We start from the raw sequence: 23,892 nt of genomic DNA, 5'->3' as shown, positions 1-23,892 counted from the left end.
TTTTCTATGATTATTTAGTTAAATCGTCTTCCGGTGAAGCTGAATTTGCTCACTTGTCAAGTTAAACCAAATGCGGATGACAAGAAATGTTTTGATCTTATTGCACGTGAGTTCTGTTAAGTTCATCTCAGACTGGAGTCGTTAACTAAGTGTCATCCAGATATTTGACTTTATTTCTCACCAGTCTCTGTAAACATGCCAATGACAAGAGATTGTGGGAATTGCTGCTCAAAGTATCTAAAATTTACTTGGTTGCTTATTGCTGATGAAATGATGAAATGTTAGGTACTTGTAATTTATCTCACAAGTATCCTGTATCTGGGTAACTCACCCTGTCTTCTCTTCCCTCTCCCCATTCCAACCGAAATCATACATATTTTTAGCTGTGCCATGCACCTGACAAAATGAGCCAAAGTTCATGAAAGCTTGTGTCTTTTAATATATACAGTATATTTTAATTGTGAAAAAGTGCTACCAGATCCTTCCTGATTTTTGGCTACCATGGCTAATATGGCTGTCATCCTATAATAATTTTTGTTAATAACTCCACTTGTTTTTTTATTACATTTCTTTCCTAATATTCAGTCCTTTCCATGTTTGCATATAAAAGGTAGCTTTATCACCGTTATTTTCTGGTTTGTAAATACAACCCTATTCTGTTTGTGTGGGGTTTTTTTTCTTTTCAGATAATCGGACCTATCATTTCCTGGCAGAGGATGAACAAGAATGTAATATGTAAGTACCAGGGTGGAAAAACGAGGGCTTTTTCACTGGATTTCTCCAAAGAGAGTCTGAATAGATTTTTGACCTCTGTGCTGAGAAAATGTTTATGTCAAGGGCCTGGCTGGTCCCTTTTAAGTCTAAGATGTTATTATTCTTTTCCTACTAATTGAAATCTTATTTTTGTTCTTTCAATTTTAATTTCTTTATTGCAATAAGGCCCAAATGATACTCTCTGTTCAATTGTGTCCAATTATCAGTTATTCTATGGCAGTGGTGGGTTTCAAAAATTGTTCGAACCTACTCTATGGGTGTGGCCTCCTTTGTGGAAGTGGCTTGCCGCCCATTTGACCGGATATGAAGATGCCGATGACACTTGTCAGAACCACCTTAAATTACCTCACACGCAGCACTGGCATGCATAAGAATATGATGTAAACTTGTTTTTTAAAAGGCATCTTTGGTTTACGTTAAAACAACTTCAACAGACGCAATGTTCTAATTGCACCACAAATGCACTCAAAGGCACTGAGTTTTATAAATATGAGCATGATAGTGTAGAATAATCATATCCAAGTGGTGGGTTTCAAAAAATTTTGGAACCTCTTCTGTAGGTGTGGCTTGCTTTCCAGGGCCACTGGTGGAACCTCTTCTAACTGGTTTGGTAGATTTGACAAACCGGTTCTACCGAATAGGTGCGAACTGGTAGGAACCCACCTCTGTTCTATGGACTTGCTCTCTCCATGTTTTCTCATCTAAACAGCTTCTTCCAGTGATTTTATGCTGTGGCTGGTGTTGGCTTTGGTGGTGTCCAGCCACCAAATAGCTACAAAAGGTCCCAATAGCAGGTTTCAAATATAATCTAATTTTTTTCATTTGATAAAACAGTTTAACATTTATAATATTTTAAAAATATTACATAATACACTAAAAAACCCAACTCACTGAGGTGTTACTAAAAATCCTGGTTTTATAATCATAGTTAAAAATTTGGCAGCGGCCTCTGTAATATTTTCATCTGCAAGTAAATTTTTAACATATTCAGAAATATTTCTTCCTGTTTTTGATTTTAAAATAAGCCAGATAACTTCGTGCCAAATACTCCTATAAAATTCACAATACCATAAAATGTGATAAACTGTTTCAAGATAAATATCATTTACAAGGACAAAATCTTTAAAAGATGGTGAGTTTTTGAAATGTACCTTTTAGTTATTTTATGGCAACATATTTAATTTAGCTTTTGAAAACTGCCCTTCACAGATGCATGAAATTAATAAGTGGGGGGCATAAGACTATATATATATATCTTTTTCCCGGGTCAGGGAAGTGTTTCGCCCATCAATTTCAGTCATCGTGCAGACAGATCCATTTTTATCTTTCTCCATTTTTAATGTGAAGGAAGTGATGTACACAGTAAGATTTTATACATTCCCTTAATCTGTGGCGCTCTATCTAACAGGATGAAGGCATCCATTTATCTAATGACATTTTCTATATTACAGATGGATCTCTGTTTTGAGTAACAGTAAAGAAGAAGCTTTGAACGTTGCCTTCAAACAGGCCCACAACAAGGACGAATACAACACGGAGAATCTAACTGGAGCAATAATTGAGGAAATAAAGCAAATGCCAGGAAACAACATTTGCTGTGATTGCTCAACACCAGGTGCAAAAAGAGATTGTTGCTACTTTTCACCATATCTCTGAGAAACAATTTAGGATCTCAGCAAATGATTATGTTAAATTGTAGAAAGGAGTGATATAGACCTTGTTATACAATAGATAGGATGTGTGGAGTGTGTTGGAGTCTTATTTCTTCTCCAGGAATTGAAAAGGCTGTCTTTTTAACCAGCCCATATCAATCTAATCAACAATTCTTACTATTTCCAATCACATAGCTGCTTGTTGTGCCAGCAGGGAATTTCAGAGAAGGAATCCAACATACCTGAAGGGCGCCAGACTGGGGAAGGCTTGAGTGATGGGTGATTTGAAAGCAGTCTTCTCACTTATCTGGTTAATAGTTTTTCCTAGTTTGTTCATTGTTTCTATTTGATTTCAAATTCTAAATATAAAGTGGGCTTTTTGAGGTACTTTGCAACAGGCTAGATATATTTATAAGCTCAGCAACATGGGCAGAATAACAAAAGATGCTGGCATGGAGGCAGAATATGAAAAAAAATTGCATCAAAGCTTCACTGAACACATTCCATCATTTTCTTTCATTGCACTAGCTGTGGATGCCTAGGGCTTCCTAGGAGGTCTATGTTCAGTCCGGTTTGGCCGAATAGGTAGTAACTCAGATGTACACATGACTGTACTGGTTCTATGATCGGGGGGGGGGTCTTGATTTTCTGTTCTGCACATGTGCAGAACAATCTTCATTTTAAAAATGTAATTTTTATTCATTTTTTAATGTTGTGTGTATGCGCAGATCGTTTTAAATTAAAATGCTTCTGGCGTGCGCACGAGCAAAGCGAGAGCGCGCGTGTAAACTTTTTTACTAAGAAACTGATAATAATGGCAGCCGGAATCCACCCCTGCATCCAGCAGACCAATTTGAAAATTTAAAAAATGTGATTGCATCATTTTCCAACATGAGAGTTAGTTCTGACACAGCCCATGAAAAACAACTATGTTTTGGCAGTAGATCTCACTGTTGCCAAAACATAGAAACAAATGAGAATGAGATTTCCCCTGAAGAAAGGAGGTTGGACCACTTGTTTCACAAGAGTTCAAAGGAGACACAAACACATTTAAATTGTAATTCTCTAAAGAGGGTTTGATGTTGCAAAACAATTGCCTTCCCCCTTTGTTAAATAAAACATCTGCCCACTTCCTTACACACAGACTGTTAAATGTGACTATTGTCTTTGTTTCCCCTTATTTTGTTTTGTTTTTTTTCTGTAGTAAACAGTAGTAAGCTATTAATATTTTAGGAAATACTGTACCTTCACAACGTCAAAAATTGGGAACATTTCCAGTATCATTCATTATTTCCAGCAAGATAACGCTATATCCCTGTGCTCCCTCCCTGCATAGATCCAGCATGGCTCTCCATTAATTTGGGGATCTTAATTTGCATTGAATGTTCTGGGATTCATCGAGAGTTGGGTGTTCATCACTCCCGCATCCAATCATTAGCCTTGGACAAATTGGCCACCTCAGAGCTTCTGGTAAGAACCAATTTCATTCTGCACCATCGCCATTCTTTTACAAGTTTAGCTTCGGAAAAGATTTGATGTTTCACTATGTTATAAAATCTGTGTTATATTCTTATTTCTTTTTGCAGTTGGCTAAAAATATTGGAAACTTACGATTTAATGACATAGTGGAAGCCAACCTTCCCAATTCATCTTCAAAGCCAACTAAGGAAAGTGCAATGTAAGGAACATTCATTATTTTATCATCATGAGTAGGGGATTGGGAGAGAAGGGACAGAATTATCACAATTCCATAAAACAAAGTTTAAAACACTCAGAATATCAGTTGAGCAAATGGCTACAGTCAGTGTAAATTTTCGCAATTTAAAAGTAAAATTGAAAATAAAAATAAAAGCAACTGAGATTGCAGCAATTGTGGTTACTTTTCTTGTTATAAGAAGTTGGATCAGATTAAAAGGCCATGAAATCCGGTATCTTCTAGTGACTTTTATTTGCTGCTGGAATACAAGAGGGCTTGTAGGCATTAATCTTTCGCTGTAAAATCTTTCGCTGTCTTTCTTCCTGTTTTTCCTGTTTTTCCTTCTTTTGGAGCCTTATGATTTGCACTTCTCTGCTTGTTGGAAGGAGTTCATTGTTTCTGCTAGAGGATCATTATTGTGCACCTTTTAAATCTGTAATTTTTGTCTTCCCGTGTACCATTATAGGGCTCATCGGAAACTGTTCATAATTTCGAAGTATGTTGATAGGAAGTATGTTGTTCCAAGGATCATGAGGAGTCCAGTTGCCAAGCTCAAGAATTTGGAGAATGCTGTCAAAGAGAAGGATATATTTATTTTGCTTCAAGCATATGCAGAAAAAATGGAGTTAAGTGAGCCTGTTTTGGAATTTAGCCAGGTGAGACTTCCTCCTGTTAAAAGCTGAAGGATAAGGACACTTTATGAGAAATGATACATTAATACCAAAATGTGGAACATGCAAATACACTCTTTTTATTCACACTTAAAAGAAAACATTGGTTTTTGAACTACGTTAGAAAAGATAATTGGCTTAAAGTGACTCAGCATTCATATTCTGGTCTTTTTCTTCAGAGCTGTAGCTTGCTCAATAAAAAACTCATTAACTTCCATTTCCTTCTTCTGAGTCAAAACCCACTGAATGGAAAAAACAATGGATTGTTATTTCTGTTGTCAGTAGTGCTGATAGAGTCTGTTTTCCCACTCATTCAGAGGCCACCATGAAGGATGATGCTGACATATTTCTTTCCACCATTCCCTCTGTTGTCCGCTCATTTTGTCCTACATTTTCTCAAATGTAATTAATAAAATAAACAAATAACTCTTTTTTTACTAAGAATATTATGTCAACGTTTGAACACTCTTCCGCTATAGCAGTGATTGCGCGGAAACATTGCATGTGCACACACATGCTCATCAGGGCCTCGCTCTGGAAAAGCCAAACTTCCGGGCTCTAGCGTGGACGCGCGCCCGACAATCAACTGGCCGGCATTCATGTGCAGGATGGTTTTTGGCACTGCTGCACACACAAAGGACAGCTGACCATCACATGGGCATGCACACCAGAAACCCAGAAGGCAAACAGGCAAGGCCTGTGTGCAGGGCGGCATGGCTTTGCATGCCACTTTGGGCACACATGTCGTAGGTTCGCCATCACGGCACTCTAGCCTAAATAATACGTTTTCACAACTGCTGCAGGAAGTTCTGTGATTCTGTTTTCACCTGAGGAGACTTTTTAATAGTAACACCAAAAAGTCATTTTTTAAAATAGATACTGACAGTGGGAACAATTGGGAGGAATTAATTTCATAGACAGGGTTAAGCAGCCCTTCCCGATTCTCCAGTAAACTATTAGCCATCCATAGTTGTTCAGTTGCATTAGGATCAGAGACCAATTTGTAATTGTAATCTAAATTTAGGCAAGTAATTCCATAAAGTTTCTTCTGATGTTTTTTTCTATTGTAAATTAGCAGAAATTGAAGAAATCATTCCTATGATGCTAGTTTCCCATGAAATATGGCAATCTATTTTTCTAAATAATCAGCTTGTTTTTCTTTCTTGTTTCAAAGGAACCTAGAGAGACACTTCTTCATCTGGCAGTCCTAGGTAGTGACCGAACTTCTTTGCATATTGTAGATTTTCTGGTGCAGAACAGGTGAGTTGATTTGATAGGCCTAACAGATTTAGCAAGTAACAAATGTTCTCGTGTTTTTTCACACTCATGCCAAATAAAGTGAGAGTACTAATAGATTCTGAGCTATTAGCTCCGAGGTTTCTTCATTCTGGCAGAACAAAAAGTTTATATACCGCATCTAGGAGAGATCATCAGACACCATGGAGTGAGATATCATCAACATACTGATGATACGCAGCTTTACATCTGCACCTCTGGTGACCCAAATGATGCTTTACATCTGCACCCTTTTGGGGTGCCTTGAGGCTGTGGGGGCCAGGATGGGAGACGTTTCAACTGAACCCTGATAAGATTGAATGGCTCTGGGTATATGGAGCCTTAGTATCCAGACACTTATCATCTTTAGTTCTGGATAGGATGGTTACTATCACAGATAGACTCGATACACAACTTGGGGTATTTCTAAGACTCACGGCTCCTAGACTCAAAAAACAGGTGGCAGTCATGACTAGGAGAGTCTTCACACAACATTGTGTGGTACATCAATTGCACCCTTTTCTGGACTGTGAGGACCTGCATTCAGTCATCTCCTGTTTGGATTATTGCAACACACTCTACATTGGGCTATGCTTGAAGAGAAACCACAATTGGTCCAGAATGGACCAGTGCAGACAGTTTTGGAGGCCCCTATGGTGGCATTGGCATAGATAACACCACTGTTATGCAAGTTGCATTGTCTGCCAGTATGCTTCTGGGCACAATTCAAGGTGATTGCTACCTTTAAAACTCTTTATTGCATGGGTCTAAGATAACTGCAGAACCATCTTTCCCCAATGGGAATGGGACACTCCACTCGTGCTAGCAGAAGGGGCAGATCCCATCAATCAAGGAATTTTGGCTGGTGGGATCCAGGAGAAGAGTCTTTTCTGCCACTGCTCCTGCCCTTTAGAATATCTTGCCACAGGAGGTAAGATCTACCCCTCTCTTTTAGCTTTCAGGAAAAGCCTTAAAACATTCCTCTGCCAGTGGCATGAGAACCTGTTTTTAGTTTTTTAAAATTTTTCTAACTTTAATCCATTTTCATATTTATAATCGTTGAGTGTTTGTGTGTTTTACCTTGTTATAAGCCACTCAGAGTCACCTCGATCAGTGAGATCCCAAATAAATTTGGTCAATTAATTAATAAATAATCATGGTTCCATAAGTGGAGAATTTTTGTTTGATGAATAATATTTCTCTTCTAGTGGGAGCCTGCTGAAACAGACATCCAAGGGAAATACTCCCCTTCATTATTGTAGCCTTCATAATAAACCTGAATGCCTAAAACTCCTTCTGCGAGCAAAAGCCAACATCAAAATCAGTAAGTGATCATGAAATAAAATTAGGGTGCACAATATTAGTCTGTTTCACTATAGTTCTGCAATATGTATAGTGAACACAGGTAATCCTTGAGTTACAACCACAACTGAGCCCCAAATTTATTTTGCTAAGTGCAACATTTGTTAAGTGAGTTTGTCCCATTTTATGACCTTTCTGTCAATGGTTATTAAGTGAATCATTGCATTTGTTAAGTTGGTAACATGGTTAAGTGAATCTGGATTCCCTATTGACTTTGCTTGTCAGATGGTCACAAATGTTGACCTTTCTTTTCTTTTTCCTTTCTCTATATCTTCTGTACTTTTTTTTATTTTAGGTTTACCTAGAAATAATGGATGAAAGTTCAGTTTAAGAAAACATACATGAATATTTTATCACTGTAAATTTTATTTTAATACTGCATACCTGATTATTTAACCCATTCCCATTAATGCTACTGCATTGGCAGCCTTTTTCAGGACACTATTCAGTGGTGGGTTTCAAAAATCGTTTGAATCTACTCTGTGGGTGTGGCCTCCTTTGTGGGAGTGGCTTGCCACCCATGTGACCGGATGGGAGTGGCTTGCCGCCCATGTGACCGGATATGAAATTATGAATTAGTATTTAGGTCGATCCAAGTAGCTATTCAGAAACTCTGGCATTGAAGCATGCAAGTCTTAAAGCTGTCAAGTTACAAGACCCTTGCACCCCTAAGCCTTTAGAAAAAAAACTAGGGTTCTTCAAACCTGACAGCTTTAAGACTTGTGGACTTCAACTCCCAGAATTCCTCCTCCAGTCACGTTGGCTCAGGAACTCTGGCATTGAAGCATGCAAGTCTTAAAGCTGTCAAGTTACAAGATCCTTGCACCCCTAACCCTTTAGCAGTGGTGGGTTTCAAAAAATTTTGGAACCTCTTCTGTAGGTGTGGCCTGCTTTCCGGGTCCACTGGTGGAACCTCTTCTAACCGGTCCGGTAGATTTGACGAATCGGTTCTACCGAATAGGTGCGAACTGGTAGGAACCCACCTCTGACACTATTTAATCTCAAGCCATTTAAGAATAGTTTGTTTTACCCATTCAGTTGTGTCCAACTCTTGGCAACATTATAGGCAAGTGCTCTAAATTAAGATAATTACTAAATTCCATAGAACCATGGAAGAGAACAACATTCTGCAGTGACTGGGCCTGTTTTTTTAGGTTTAAGTTCATATCTGTCAAACCCAACAGTTAGTAATTTGATTGGTGGCTAAACATGCCATTCCAGGCATCTGCCTACACTCGTCTAAGCCAATAGGTGCCAGCTATTTACCCAGGGCAAAGCAACAAATCTCACTCTAGTAATAAAAACCTACATATACCAGGAGCATAAGCACAAGAGCCAAGGACAAAGCTTGAATAGGCAAATTGCTTATATAATTGATAAGAAAATAGTCCTGATTAACAAAGAAAATCAGCTACTAGATATTTATATGTAGTAGCTAATACACATCAGATACGGGGGTTGAAGTCCTGCATCTTTTTATCCTGCCTTTACTGGTTTTAGACAATGTGCCATTCATTTTATGACCTCAGATGTAGAAGGCACCTGCGTAGGAGTTTGATGATACTCCTTTCTGGCTTCAGGCCCTTTTGTTTACAGCCCTGACAACTACAGTCCTTGCAGGCAGATTTAACTGGTGTTTTTTCTTCTCTCTCTCCAGAGGCAATGGTTAGTGAGATGGTAAATAAAGCCAGGGAAATTCACCAATCACATGCCTTAACAGGCCACATTAAATCAGTAGTGACAGGACCAGTTGCAGCATCCTTCTGTGGCAAAATAGAAATTGGCAATGAGTGCAGCAAATTTTATGCTGGCTTGGCATACTTTATTGCTGGAGAATAGCACTTTAATATTTTGCTCTTAATACATTCATTTATCAGAAGCTTACAGTTTCATTACATTTTGCAATTTATTGTGATAAAACAAATTTATCTTCTCTACAGTCATGAGCAATTCACGTTCCCCTTTCCTTTTTCGATGCAACTATAAAAAGAAATTAGAAGGTTTCATTGATTAACCATAGTTTAGCAGTATCTTCATAAGCTAAAGTCCAGCTGACCTTCTAATTATGGCTTCCATGAGCTGGCAAGGAATCATGTAACTGTAGATATAGCAATTAGATTTTGGTTGTTCTTCTACTTAAGAAAAATATTAGGACATTTTTAACACCATAGTATCAACCCCAGCCAGTCATTTTGGAGATATTTTATTCTCAAATGACACAGATCCTTCTCTAATTTAATGCTTGTAGTTGTGAATACAATAGAGCAACTTTCATTGCATATTTTGTATCTTATTGTACACAATATTTAAATTTACATAGCATTAGCTCTTATGTTAATTGTTTCAATATGTAACTTGGAGAATCACTTAAGAATTAATATTTTAAAATTTGTGTTTAAAACAGAGCAACTTTATATAGTGCAGTCCGATTGGTTTATTTCCAACAACCTTTAGGCACCAGAGGTCTTATTCTAACATAGCAAAGGTTAATTAAAAACAAAAGAAAGTAAAAATTATTTCCATCACAATACTCTGAGTTAACATAATGCCTAATATTGACATTTTGCACAGTGGGTCTCAAACTTCCTAATGCCGCGACCCTTTAATACAGTTCCTCATATTGTGGTAACCCTCAACCATAAAATTATTTTATGTTTTCCATATTTTTTTTCATTTCACCTGAATCATCAAAACCATACTGTAGTGTAGTGTTTCAGTGTGGCTTAGCCTCTAAGATGAGGGATGCTCAAACAGGAATTTTCCTATACCACATATTTTCCTGTTAGGAGAACTTTGCTCATACTTCCTGATTTCCTCCACATTACCTGCTTAATCCAGTAGAAAATCTTTTTCAAAATACTTTTCACAGAGGCTCCAGATGAGGCAATTGTCAGAGCATTGCATCAATGTTTTATATATTGTTTTCCTGTCTTTTGCAATCTCTCTCAGGGATCTCTCCAGGAAGGGGGGGGGGGTCAAAAAGTTAATATGGCAGCCACATCCATGTGATTGAAGCCCCACCCTTTTTGTGAGCAGAATGTATGGAAAAATTGGCAGGGCTTTGATTGTATGGTTATGGCTGCCATATTGACCTACCTGCAGAGTTAGGCTGCTGTTCTTGCTTTATAGATGATGGTAAAAAAGTAGTATTTGAGCAATCATAGTTTCTAACAATCCTTTGTTAGAAAAAACCCTTTGTTAGAAAAAAAAATTTCCAAGTGGAAATATTAATACATCCATATAGCCACAATCTTCAAATGACATCTGATATTTTCCCACAGCTAATGAAGCTGGAGAGACAGCCCTTGATATTGCTAAGCTACTGAATCACACTACATGTGAAGATCTGGTAAGCAACAACAGGTTCAACACAAATATCTAACATTGTCCTAAGACCTTGATAGGTGTCTGGATAATGTGCTCCAGACATACTGTAGCACAGTGGGTCTCAAACTTCCTAATGCCGCGACCCTTTAATACAGTTCCTCATATTGTGGTAACCCTCAACCATAAAATTATTTTATGTTTTCCATATTTTTTTGAAAATATGTGTTTTTCAATGGTCTTAGGCGACCCCTGTGAAAGGGTCGTTCAACCTCCAAAGGGGTCGCGACCCACAGGTTGAGAACCACTGCTGTAGCAATAGGCAGCATGTTTTCAAAATACAAAGTATGTTGAAACTATTATAGCTCTGCTGTATATGTGCCTTATTTTTCAGCTTTCATCATAATCTCTTCTCTAATAGGTATTTAGTTTTATTTAGCATAGCACTTAATCATAAATTGTAAGAGCAGAACCATGTTAAGTAAAAAGAAACACTGAAATATATTGAATCATAATCACAACTGTGGTTGTGACTCAATATATTAAAGTGTTTCTATTTTTATATGATTTATGTGCATGATCATTGCATGAAGAGGATAGAGTAACAGATTCTACTCACTTTTGATTGTGAGCCGCCCTGAGTCCCCTCAGGGAAAAGGGCGGCATACAAATAAACAATCCAATCCAATCCACTTGCAAACAAAAATTAAAACTGAATTAAAAGCAGAGCAATTGTTCTACGTAAGATTACTCTGAGTTCATAGCACAGTATTTTATAGTACTGTGATTACATACTAGTATGACATGCTCTGAAGTCTGCTACTGGTCCGAACTGGTAGCATTTCATCCTTGATTCCTTCCTTTATTTTCCCTGCGACTGCCTAATTTCCATTGAAAATCCCAAAAACCAAAGAAAACAGCTGTTAGTCCAATGGGGTTAGAAATGCTAGGAACTTTCCCCACACAAAATGATCGTGAGCAGAGGTGGAATGTTCTGTATCTTCCAGCTATTGCAGGCTGAAAATAATCAGTTCAATATGCGGGCCCATGTTGAATATGAATGGCAGCCAGGCCAAGAGGAAATGTTTGAAAGTGATGATGAATTGGATGAAAAGGTAAGATCTCATCACTTCTGGTTAGGGTGAAATGTGTAAGTATTAATTATTATTTTATTATTTTATTATTTTATTATTTTATTATTTTATTATTTATTTTATTATTTATTTTATTATTTATTTTATTATTTATTTTATTATTTTATTATTTTATTATTTTATTATTTTATTATTTTATTATTATTTTATTATTTTATTATTTTATTATTTTATTATTTTATTATTTTATTATTTTATTATTTTATTATTTTATTATTTTATTATTTTATTATTTTATTATTTTATTATTTTATTATTTTATTATTTTATTATTTTATTATTTTATTATTTTATTATTTTATTGGTAATGGTATAGATTTGGCACTCTATTAATGGGTTTTTATTGGATATCTCTATATGTGTGTGTGTGTGTGTTTGTTTTCTGAGATTTTCGTGGGTGTTAGTATGTAGGTCTTTGATTATTCAGGTTTTCTCCTGTGTAAAATTGGAAGTGTCTTGGCGACGTTTCAACGAAGTCTCATTTGTCATCTTCAGGCTTGTTTGCTCGGCTTCATGCGAAGCCGCGCAAACAAGTCTGAAGATGACGAATGAGACTTTGTCAAAATGTCGCCAAAACACTTCCAATTTTACGCGGGAGAAAACCCGAATAACCAAAGACCTACATTATAGATATATACATATACATATACATATACATATACATATACATATACATATACATATACATATACATATACATATACATATACATATACATATACATATACATATATATATACACATACATACATACATACATACATATATATATGTATTTAAAGAGGATGTTTTTCCTAATATAATGTTCCCAAATAGGATAGCAATAGCACTTAAACTTACATACCGCTTCACAGTGCTTTACAGTCCTCTCTAAGCGGTTTACAAAGTTTACATTGCCCCCAGCAACCTGGGTGCTCATTTTACCCACCTCGGAAGTATGGAAGGCTGAGTCAACCTGGAGCCTGGTGAGATTCGAACTGCCAAACTGCTGACAGGCAGCAGTCAGCAGACGTAGCCTGTAGTACTGCATTCCAACCACTGTGCCACCTTGGCTGATTCAAATATATGAATATAAATAAAACTTTATATCTTGAAATCTTTAACTTCATTTTTCCAGTAATGTAGGTTTACTTGTATCTTTCAGCTCTGTCTGGTGAAAAAAGATCGCTTTCATCGCCCACAAAGCTGCTACAATGTTCTTGGGACAGCCTCTCAGTCATGGAAGAATCCAGCTGACTTTTTCAGAGGGACCAACCCAGCATCCCAGGACAAATGCCATGATTTATATGCTATACCACATGCCTCTAGATCTGCTGAAATAGCATCTCCTCCCACTTATGCCTGTTCAGGCCCTCCACTGCCACCACGCAATGCACCCAGAGGTATGACGGTACTTTTGGTATACCTTTGTATATTAGTCTTAGAATTGTTATCATTTTTTTTCATCTTAATTTTAGTAAAAGTATACTAATCTATTTTAGGGACACGGTGGCTCAGTGGCTAAGACGGTGAGCTTGTTGATCAAAAAGGTTGGCAACTCAGCGGTTCGAATTCCTAGCCCCGCGTAATGGAGTGAGCTCCCGTTACTTGTCCCAGCTTCTACCAGTCTAGCAGTTCAAAAGCACGTAAAAAGTGCAAGTAGAAAAATAGGAACCACCTTTGGTGGGAAGGTAACAGCGTTCCATGCACTTCAGCATTTAGTCATGCTGGCCACATGACCATGGAGACGTCATCGGACAGCGCTGGCTTTTTGGCTTTGAAACAGGGATGAGCACTGCCCCCTAGAGTCCGAAACTACTACCACATATGTGCAAGGGGAACCTTTACCTTTACTAATCTATTTTAATATTTAATGCAATCTGCGTAAAACAATACTTATGCTTTAATATAAATACAGTAGTTGAATCTATTTTCCTTATTTGCTTCTTACAGTTTATTAAGATTTCTGTAATTGAATGTCTTTCTCAGCCCCCAGCTTCCCTCCGCCATTACCCCCAACCGGCAAACCTGCCTATCTTGTAAATACAGCAACTGAAAGAGCTGTGCCTCCACCTCTGACCATTAGGCATAAGCGGACCTCTTCAGAGCCTGTCCCCTCAACGCCACTGAATCACAGTCCTTCTGATGGTAAGCGAGCCTACTGAACCTTACAACTGGAAAATTTACTGTTGTTCAACAGGGAAAGCCTAAAATAAAGAGATACCATATTTTTGGAGTATAAGACGCACCAGAGTATAAGACACACCAAGATTTTGAAGAGGCAAAATAAAAAAAAAAAAGTTTTTGCACTCTGCAGACCTCCCCAAAATGGCCTGTTTTTGGCAAAAATTGGCCCGTTTTTAGCAAAACAAAGGGCATGCATAGCCTTCAGGAGACTTATAGAGTGCTCCTGGGGGCTGGGGGGGAAATGAGTGAAAAACGGCCCATTTTTCGCTCATTTCTGCCGTCCCTAGCCCCCAGGAGCACTCTGGAAGTCTCCTAAAGGCTATGCACAGCCATTTTGGTGAAGGGGACAGGGTTTCGGGAGCCCAAAAATGCTGTATTCAGTGCATAAGACACACCCAGATTTTCACTCTCTTTTTTTGAGGGAAAAAGATGCATCTTACACTCCAAAAAATATAGTATATGAAGTGGCTTTATACTGATTCAGTTAACTGATCCATTATGCTTTTGACACTGGTTATACTATGTTTCTAAATCACTAGACAAGGTTCGCTTCATAACTGAGGAAAAATAGCTTTGATTCTGGTTTTTTTGTCAGATTCTAGATCTTTCTCACTTCCAAGGCGCTGCTCTCCAGAAGGAGCTTCTCCTAGGAGTTTCAGGTAATTGTTTACACATAATATGCAGAACTGAATTAAAAGTGCTACCTGTCTGAAGCTGGGTTTACTCTAAGGGTACATCCTGGTTTTGAATAGCATCTAAGAGATTCTTACATTGATTGTGTGTGAGGCAGGGGTGATATTCAACAGGTTCTGACAGGTTCTGGAGAACCGGTAGGGAAAATTTTGACTAGTTCGGAGAACCGGAAAATACCACCTCTAGCTGGCCCCAGAGTGGGGTGGGAATGGAGGTTTTGCAATAATCTTCCCCTGGAGTGGGGTGGGAATTGAGATTTTGAGGTATCCTTCTCCTGCCACACCCACCAAGCTACAGAAGCAGTAGTAAAAAAAATTGAATTTCACCACCGGTGTGAGGTGATTGGTAATGGGAATATAAAAGCTACTCTGGCCAAAATAATCATTAGCACTGTTCTTCTTTTCCTTATCAGCCAGCAATTAGGAATAGCTGGCACTGTGGAAATCTCTTAAGGGTATTTTGTGAATGCAAATTTAAACTACTTTGCACTAGACTGGGATTATCTACACAGAGGCTATCATTCAGACATGTTCAGTAACAAGTAACAAGTGGAGGATTAGTAATCTATATATACATATACATTAAATGCACACAGACACACAGACACATATACAATGTGTGTGTGTGTGTGTGTGTGTGTGTGTGTATGCATATATATATGCATGCATATAATTTTCCTCTCCCTCTCCACCTGCATTGTTTCCCTCAGTTCTCAGCCATCTGAACTCTCTGAAGATTCCTGGCAGCAAGGTAAGATGATTTATTTTAAATATACTATTTTTTTGTAACTGAGAATCGGTATCTCTTTCTTCAGGGAGGCATTTCAGTTGTGAAGAAAGTCACCCTACATAACTGCCTTCAATAGTTGGGCGGGGGAAGAAGATTGCGAAAAATACTTTATCAAAATTTATCATTATGAAAAGTAGTGCTACAGAAAGTGCAATTATATGAGTGCTATAAACTTTGCATGGATAGCATGTAGAAATTAATAGGGAAAAGTTTGCCCATCCAACTTCAGAAATATTCATCACATTATTTAAACCCAGAAAGTCATCTACTTCACAGTGTATCCTAAAATAATAATAATGTTATAAAGTATTTTTGATAGCTAATTATGATCAAAATCTCTGATTTGGAAATTGAATAGTTACAGGTGGAACAGATCAAAGAACTTTTTTTTCATGGGATAAAGTGGTTACTGCCATATTAAGTTATTCCCAACTGCTTTTAAGTATTTTGACAGATGCTACATATTCCTTCCAAAACACATTTTGCACTTCAAATCTGACTTCTCTTTAGTCATAATCAACACTTTTGCTTTCTTGTGTGATGTCATTCTCACCTTTAAAACTAATAATTTTAGGAACAATAAAATCAAAACTATCACTAATATCTCTTGAGGTCCTTGCTTTCTCCAGTTGAATTTTGTTACATTCCATCTGTGCCAGGATCCTAAATAGCTTGTAGTTATTTGAGGTTCGTGAGACTGGTTTCCATCCCATCTTCCTCAGGATTAGTTCTCCTGCCAGTTCCCCAATTTTAGGCCATCAAAACTGATTTTCAACTAGGATTGATTTATGGTCTCAAACTTTTCTAGAATAATGTCATCTCTTCATAAAACGTATCAGGGTTTTTTAGGGGCGGGGGTACAAATAGTAAACTTTGGAGACTTTGGGATCTGACCCTTCCAGAAAATGTAAAATTATAGCTTTATATTACAGTATACATTATCCTGAAGATACTGGCATTAGGTTGATCACATTGTGACAAATAAGCCTACCATAAAATGGTAGATTTTAGATAACTAAAAAATCAATCTTACACTCTGTCAGGCTTCAAGTGTCCATTTCTGGGCCTCATTCAAACTCATCCTGACATTCATTCTCTCTCTCACACACACACACACTCATTCACTCACTCACTCACTCTCCCCCCCTCTCTTCTCCCCCCTCTCCCTTTCTTTGAACTTGCTCCAGTTTCTCTCAATCTTTATTTAAATATGCCTAGAACTGAACACAAGCAGGAATCTGACCAATGAAGAATGAAAGTTATTATTTTTGTGGTTAGGAAACAATATCTTTATACTTCTTTATACTCAGCAATGATATGGCAACTGTTAAGAGCATCAAGGTGTTCAATCAGCAATACTGGTTCTATAACTCAGAAGTGGATAATGTTTTCATTTCTCCTTTCAGAAAAATCCACTATTTCAGAAGTGATTCACTATGTGTCTTATAATGGAAGCATATAGGATACAAATAGTTACACGCCATTAAACACCCCAACATGCATTCCTGCATAATCACTCAGATCATCCAAAAATGATATGAAAATAACATATCTTTTTACATTGCAGCTGCCTCAGAAGGAATGAATGTTCCTTCTGAGCTAAACCAAAACTCAAGAGAGAATCACTGGGCTTCTTCTCGGTCTTCTGAATCATCAGATGACATCCCTCCACCACTGCCCAAAAGGGGATTCATGGTAGGTTCTTAAACTTAATATCCTGAGGTTATTTTTGTGTAGAGTACCCATTTATGGGCTAAGGTAACTTTCTTCTTCTGAAATAAAACCTCCTAGATACTGTCTGAATATATGTGAATCCCAGGGACGTGCAGTCACTAGAGGCAAGGGAGGCGAAGCCTCACCAGTCTCCTCAGGAAAAAGAAAGAAATTTAAATTTTTTTTAAAAAATAATTAAAGCCAAGATAGTTGCTACCAGATTCCAGGTCACAGTGGCTTGGTGTCTGCTTAGTGTTAACCAAAGCAGGAGGAGAGAGAACTCGGGGCCTCCTTTCCATGAGGAATTTTTTGCCTTCTAAAAGTTAAGAAAGAGTTAAAAGGCAAAGAAGTTCAGATGGAAAAGAGGCACTAATTCTCCCGCCTCCTGATCTGCAAACAGCGAATCACGTGTTCTTGAGCACGCTTACGTTGGGCGGAGCGTGCTTCAGAGAAGAGAGGAGTGGACGAGAAGGAGGAGGCTGGCTCTTTGCTGCAGACCTGGGTGCTTGGCAGCTCCCGCGACGCAAAGTGACCCGCCGCCCCGGCCTGCTTCTCCAGGCTCCGCCGCTGGAAGTCCCGGATCGCCTCTGGGGGAAGGCTGGGTGAGAAGCGGAGCGAAGCTTCTCCGCGGCTTCCCGACACTACGCAGAGGCTCTCGCAGGAGTGCGTGCCAGCAGCCGGCGGCCCGGAGCGGCCCCGGCTGCAAGACCGCCGGCCGCTGGCAAGCACTCCTGCAAGAGCCTCTGCGCAGCGCCGGGAGGCCGCGGAGAAGCTTCGCTCCGCTTCTCACCCAGCCTTCCCCCAGAGACAATCCGGGACGTCCAGCGGCGGAGCCTGGAGAAGCAGGCCGGGGCAGCGGGCGGGCGGCAGCATCGGAGGCTGCGGGGCACTTTGCATTGCGAGAGTCGCCAAGCACCTTTGCTGCAGACCCGGGCGCTTGGCTGCTCCCGCGATGCAAATCCCCCCCCCCCCGCCGAGGCCGACCGCTGCCCTGCTGAGCTGCTTCGCAAAAGGATGCCCAGCTGAGCCTCACCAGATATAAACCTCACCGCACATCACTGGTGAATCCATATTCAGGTTTTGGGGGCAAATAACTGCTGGTTATTCAATATTTCAATAAAAAAATAGAAATGCCACAGTGTAAGATTATTATGCGCACTGAAACATTTAGCAATTAGGAAATTCATTGTGTGACGGTCTCATCTTACATATTTAGGTCTTCTTCACAATATGATTGAGATTTCATTTCATAAACTGACTCCAGTCAGCTTGGCTATATGGATGCACGGGAGACGTGCACAAATATATAAATTATCTTTAAAACTCCAGAGATACCTCCTGTTCTGAACATTTCTTCTTTTTATTTGCCTTATATTTGTATGATTTGCAGTTCTGTATCCCTACTCTTAAGCTTAATACTGTTTGCTTATGGCAGAATACATCCTGTCTTCATCGTGTCAGAGCCCTCTATGATTGTGAGGCTGATCATGAAGATGAACTCACTTTCACAGCTGGAGAAATCATTATAGTAGAAGGAAAAGAGGACTCCAACTGGTGGGTAAGTTGTCATTTGATTCTCTATGATTATTACCGGGAATTCCTTACTGGGCACAGAACACAACCAAAAGACCAACTTCAGGTTTGTGGCAAAGATTCTATGAAGGAACCTATAAGAGTTTTCCTACTAAGTCATTGGGTCTGTTTTTGGCAATGGATAGCATGGCAGGTGTATATCAAGCACCAGCAGGCACTGGAATATTCTGAGTATTTAGAATCTATTTGTAGATGGCATCTAACTTTTCAAGCTTTGTATTACTTCTCAGTTATGCCTTAGAATAATGATATATTGGGAACATTGTGAGAAAATAAAAATGGTAAATATATTTAGTTGCCTGTCATTATTCAAAATTCTTGGCCTGCTAGAAAAGAAAAGGTACAATGGAGTTCAAGATAAGTATTAAAAGTGTTCTTAAAGGTTAGGTACAGACTCATCCCACCTAATGCACCCCTCTTCCAATATGTGGAAAATGATGGGATCAGAAATACTGATAAGCATGTACATCTTCTTAAGGAGTTTCTAATTATTGTGCACTGTTCATCCTCTCTGTTAAAAGTCTTTCCTTTTGTTTTATTTTTTCAGCATGGCACGATCGAAGGATGCCCTCACAGAAAAGGTGTCTTCCCAGTGTCATTTGTTTATATACTACCTGAATAAGAATACATCTAATTCACTCAAAGTACAATTCACTCTACTGTAATAGGGCCTCCTGCCCTCTCAAAGCACAATCAATAGTTGTAAAGAAACACTTACTGGCGTTAAAATCATTGGTATTGAAATGTCATATAGAGCAGTGGTCTCCAACCTTGGCAACTTTAAGACCTGTGGACTTCAACTCCCAGAGCTGGCTGAGGAATTCTTGGAGTTGAAGTCCACAAGTCTTAAAGTTGCCAAGCTTGGAGACCACTGATATAGAGAACTAACATCTCCTCCTCAAGTCATTGGCAAGAATTCCATTGAATTTTTAAAAAAAATGATGCCAGAACTGCAAGAGATGTTTGATGATGTTCATCAAACATACATGTGTTAATGGTGCAATTTCTTGCTGTCACTGTTTGTGCATGAATGCAAGCAGTACGTGGGTACCTTTCAAACGCCACTATCATCCAGCTGTTAAGCTAAAGAATGATTTAAGCAAAAATATTTCACTGTCCAAAATTTACCAGTGTACATATTAATATAATTCACAATAATAAGAGATAAAGAAAGAGAAGAAATGAATCAAACATGTCATAAGAAGATAATGCCTGTGGCTATTGCTTATTTCTAAATGTCAGAAACACATAAGAAAAAAATGCAAATGTATAGTGTTTCTTTATACTTCTCTTCCCTGTATTAATGAAACATGAGGGAAAACATTCTCAGAAATAATTCTTTAGGATGTCTATGGAGATTTTCAGTCATCCAGGTCATGGTTGTCCCCAAAGGTGCTTTGTCAAAAGGCAACTGGACCTTGCTTTTCCTTGAAGACATTTGAGAAGTGAAATGTCTTCGAGAAAAAACGAAGTCCTGTTGCCTTTTGAAAAAGCACCTTTGGGACAATGTCTTAGGAATTGCTTTTGATAGTTTTTAAAGTAAAACAATCATGTTGTTTCTGAATTTTCTATAAATCTAATGTGCAATGTATGCATTCCTAAGGACTCCTACTGAGGGATGAAGAAGAATGTGGGAAATAAAAATCAAAAAATATATTTCAGTTTCTGCAAACCCATCCAGTCCTTTCTTGAAAACATTGTTTATTATGGAAAGAAAATAATGCATACACATTCAGAGACTTTCAAATTTTCCAGTTAGATGCATTCTTCTCCTACTATTCATAATAAAATCTTAGAAAAAAATAATGTGTTGAAATTTCATTTTCCCTAAGTTTAAAAGGATAGTTCTTTTAAATCTCCATATATGTTTCTAATAATGCAAAATGATGCTATTAATGCTGAATTAATATATTTGTTATTAGGTTATTAAATAAATATATATATAAATATGGTATCCCAAATGTCTTATTTGTGGTTTATATTATAGAGCTTCTGTTTACTAAGAATGTGATATTCCACCTTCAATAGCAATTTGGATCCTTCTTTCTTAATTGAATATAATCATTCATAATCATATCTCTTAGCCATGTCAACTTCACTGATAAGAGGATTAGAAAATGTTGACATGGAAAATGGCAGGACTATATATTATTTATTTCATCTCTTTGATTTTTTAAATTTTTCATTCAAATTCATTCTCAAAAATGGTCTCTGTCTTCCTTTATATTAATAGTAATTTACTAAATCATAAATTGTTGTTAATAGAATAGAATAGAAGGAGCCTATTTTTATTCATCATCCTCCCCCATACAAATGTTTTTTGAATTCCACCCTGCTTTGGCCTTGGTTTATTCATGAATATCTTTGCTGTGTTGTTTCCAGTATAAAAAAGAAATGTTCTCAAAAGTGGAATTTGGAAGTGGCCATATGTTGACATAGAAAAAGAGAAATAACCTTAACATGATTGTTTATAGAACCTAGATTTCTACCTTCAAGGGGTGGGGTCTGGCAGGTACTACTGCCGGTTCGCTCATGTGCGCGCTACATGCGCATGCGCAGTGCAATTAAAATTATACTGTGCATGCGCAGAACTGAAAAACAAGATGGTGCCATAGGTGCCGCCCAAGGAACTGGTTTGGGTACGTGGCAGGCCTGGGTTCTTACTGGTTCGGCTGAACCAGTAATGGATTGGCAGCCTGGGTCGCTGCCGTTTCCAGCGACCCAGGCTGCCAATCCACTACTGGTTCAGCCGAACCAATCCGAACCAGTAGGAACCACCACTGCTACCTTCATGTATATAAATATATTAGAGTACTAGTACAAGTGATTCTGAATGTGAAGCAAACAGAAATGCTAATTCTAAACAGCAACATGAAAACACAAACCACTGTGTAATTTTAATGTTATTGAAATTTAATAAAACTGAAATGTAAAAACCAGAATGCTAATCCTTTTTAACATTTTAATTGAAGTTTTACATTACAATAAAAGTATAAAAAAGAAAAGGAATAAGAAAAAATAATAAAATAAGAAAAAAATTAAAAAAACAGAACTTTGATTTCTGTCCGTCTTTCTATCAAATAATTGACCCCTTACTTTTCCCCCTCTGTAGCTGTTTCTAGTATATAAATCCATAAGTTATTGGTTAAGACTTTTCTTCTTTTGGCAAAAAGTTCACTTGTCTTTTAAAAAATGAGTGAAATCTTTGTGTCTTTTGCAAATGCTGAAATAATATATATACCTTGGGAAAGCAAGCATACGGAATCCCGAACTCTATATTGTGAAACGTGCTTGAAGAATTATTAATATGTATTCATATGGCAAACAGACTTTATTAGCTATAAACCACATTAGGGCTACCAAATCAGGACTGCAAACATGTAGATGGCCACTAAATGGCAGCAAAGATTTGGCAGATCTATTTGTCATTGTTATAGAAAGTTAAAGGAATTCTTAATCCTACAGATTTGCTCAAATTCAATCTTTAGCATTATTGGGAGATGTAACGTCTGAATGCCATAAATCTTGAATGTATTCCATGGAATGTTACATGAGCCACATTTACAGAAAACAGTGTACAGTAACTTAGAATCATGTATCAATAAACGTTTTTAAAATATTACATTCTTAACACAGAAATGCACCTTTAAGGGAGCATGGGTGATGAAATAACTGTGCAATGTTTTTGAATTGATGGCATTTGGAGCAGTTTGTTTAGAAGCCTTTGGATTACTGTATCCAGGAATACAGCAAAAGTATTGTGGTAGCTCAAAAGTGACTGAATCACATAGGCATTCATGATGCAGTAATATTCATTAAGAGCTTTTCATTATAATTGTTTACTTTCAAAATAAATAAACATGAAATTTAACCTATGTATATAAAAGACTGGATGTGTGAATTAGAGCAAAATTAGGCCAAGTTGATGAACTTGTATATTCAATACTTAAAAAGAGTATGTGTTTAAAAAAAAGAATTAATGGGTGTTGAATGAATACAGATTGAATATAAATGGGAGTAAGCAGATAGTTTAGTCATATAGAGAAAATAAATTAGGATCCAACTGCAAAACAAATAAAACAGCAAACAACAAAGGAAGAGTGAATATAGGTTAAGCGGAAGAACAAGAAAATTATGATTGGATGGAGCAATTTAGTTCCTCAAAAAAAGAGAAGTGGGGATTTTATGAACAGAAGGCAGCTTATGAAGTGGTATGTGTACATCAGTGGTGGATTCTGGCCAGTACAGCCCAATACAGCTGTACCGGCAGTAGCGGGGAGCAGCTGACAACATACCGGTATGGTGGCTTGTTTGGCTCACCCACCCACGTTCTATACCGGTTTTTAAAGCAACCGACCAATTGTGCACACGTACACAGTGTGTGGTGCCTGCATGAGCTCCGACATGCAGCTGGGTGTTATAGGAGCGGTGAAGTGCGCATGCGTGCGCAGCGTGTCTGCACGAAAGGGCACACAGCCCCGTGAGCACTATACCAGTGGCAACGGGGAGAGGAACCCACCACTGATGTACATGATAGAAATAAAAATGGTTTGCTGACATGTATGGACAGATACAGTGACTGGCTTGGGCATAAACCAGATTAGTTTAAAAAAAACAACTCATACCATTAATTTATTTGACTTATTATTTTTATTTGCAATCTACACTTTAGTTTTTATAATATTATAGTTTAGGAGGAATATATGTTGATTGTTATAATTCTATAATGATCATTTTGAACTGTTATAATGTTTTTCTCACCTGTTAATGATGTGCTGAAGAGGGAGAGCAAGAAAGCTGAAGGACTCAACCAATCAGTTTGGCTACCATATACTGCACACACAAAATCAAGGTATTATTCATCAGAAACTCAGAATCAATGCAGGATCTGGCAATAGAGACAGTATTGTGGGTATAGTTTTTTGCTGTCTTGACTGATAGAAAGCCCCTTATACCAGAAATTATGAAATGGCCTGAAAAGTCACCTAGTAAAGCATAGCATTTCAAGAAAAGATCAAAAATGGTAAAAA

At 37.8% G+C, this 23,892-nt stretch overlaps 1 protein-coding gene across 2 annotated transcripts in view; it reads left to right on the top strand.

Moving 5' to 3' along the window:
• LOC116509627 (arf-GAP with SH3 domain, ANK repeat and PH domain-containing protein 2-like) overlaps nt 1-20,102 on the top strand; it is a 40,663-nt gene extending 20,561 nt beyond the window's left edge. For both annotated transcript variants that reach the window (XM_032218862.1, XM_032218861.1), the window contains exons 12-28: nt 19-106; nt 687-735; nt 2,226-2,389; nt 3,763-3,896; nt 4,013-4,104; nt 4,589-4,778; nt 5,968-6,053; nt 7,277-7,392; nt 10,712-10,779; nt 11,762-11,869; nt 13,053-13,290; nt 13,877-14,035; nt 14,670-14,733; nt 15,477-15,517; nt 17,124-17,251; nt 18,705-18,827; nt 19,410-20,102. In XM_032218862.1, the coding sequence (XP_032074753.1) occupies nt 19-106; nt 687-735; nt 2,226-2,389; nt 3,763-3,896; nt 4,013-4,104; nt 4,589-4,778; nt 5,968-6,053; nt 7,277-7,392; nt 10,712-10,779; nt 11,762-11,869; nt 13,053-13,290; nt 13,877-14,035; nt 14,670-14,733; nt 15,477-15,517; nt 17,124-17,251; nt 18,705-18,827; nt 19,410-19,484 (1,923 nt within the window). In that variant the 3' untranslated portion in view covers nt 19,485-20,102. The remainder of the gene's footprint in view (nt 1-18; nt 107-686; nt 736-2,225; nt 2,390-3,762; nt 3,897-4,012; nt 4,105-4,588; nt 4,779-5,967; nt 6,054-7,276; nt 7,393-10,711; nt 10,780-11,761; nt 11,870-13,052; nt 13,291-13,876; nt 14,036-14,669; nt 14,734-15,476; nt 15,518-17,123; nt 17,252-18,704; nt 18,828-19,409) is intronic.
• Nucleotides 20,103-23,892: the final 3,790 nt, after the last annotated feature.

This window comes from Thamnophis elegans, chromosome 5 (assembly GCF_009769535.1).
Source record: "Thamnophis elegans isolate rThaEle1 chromosome 5, rThaEle1.pri, whole genome shotgun sequence".
In the NCBI taxonomy this organism is placed as follows: domain Eukaryota; kingdom Metazoa; phylum Chordata; class Lepidosauria; order Squamata; family Colubridae; genus Thamnophis; species Thamnophis elegans.
Note: the sequence above shows the minus strand (reverse complement) of the source record. Positions and strands in the feature narration are given on the sequence as shown.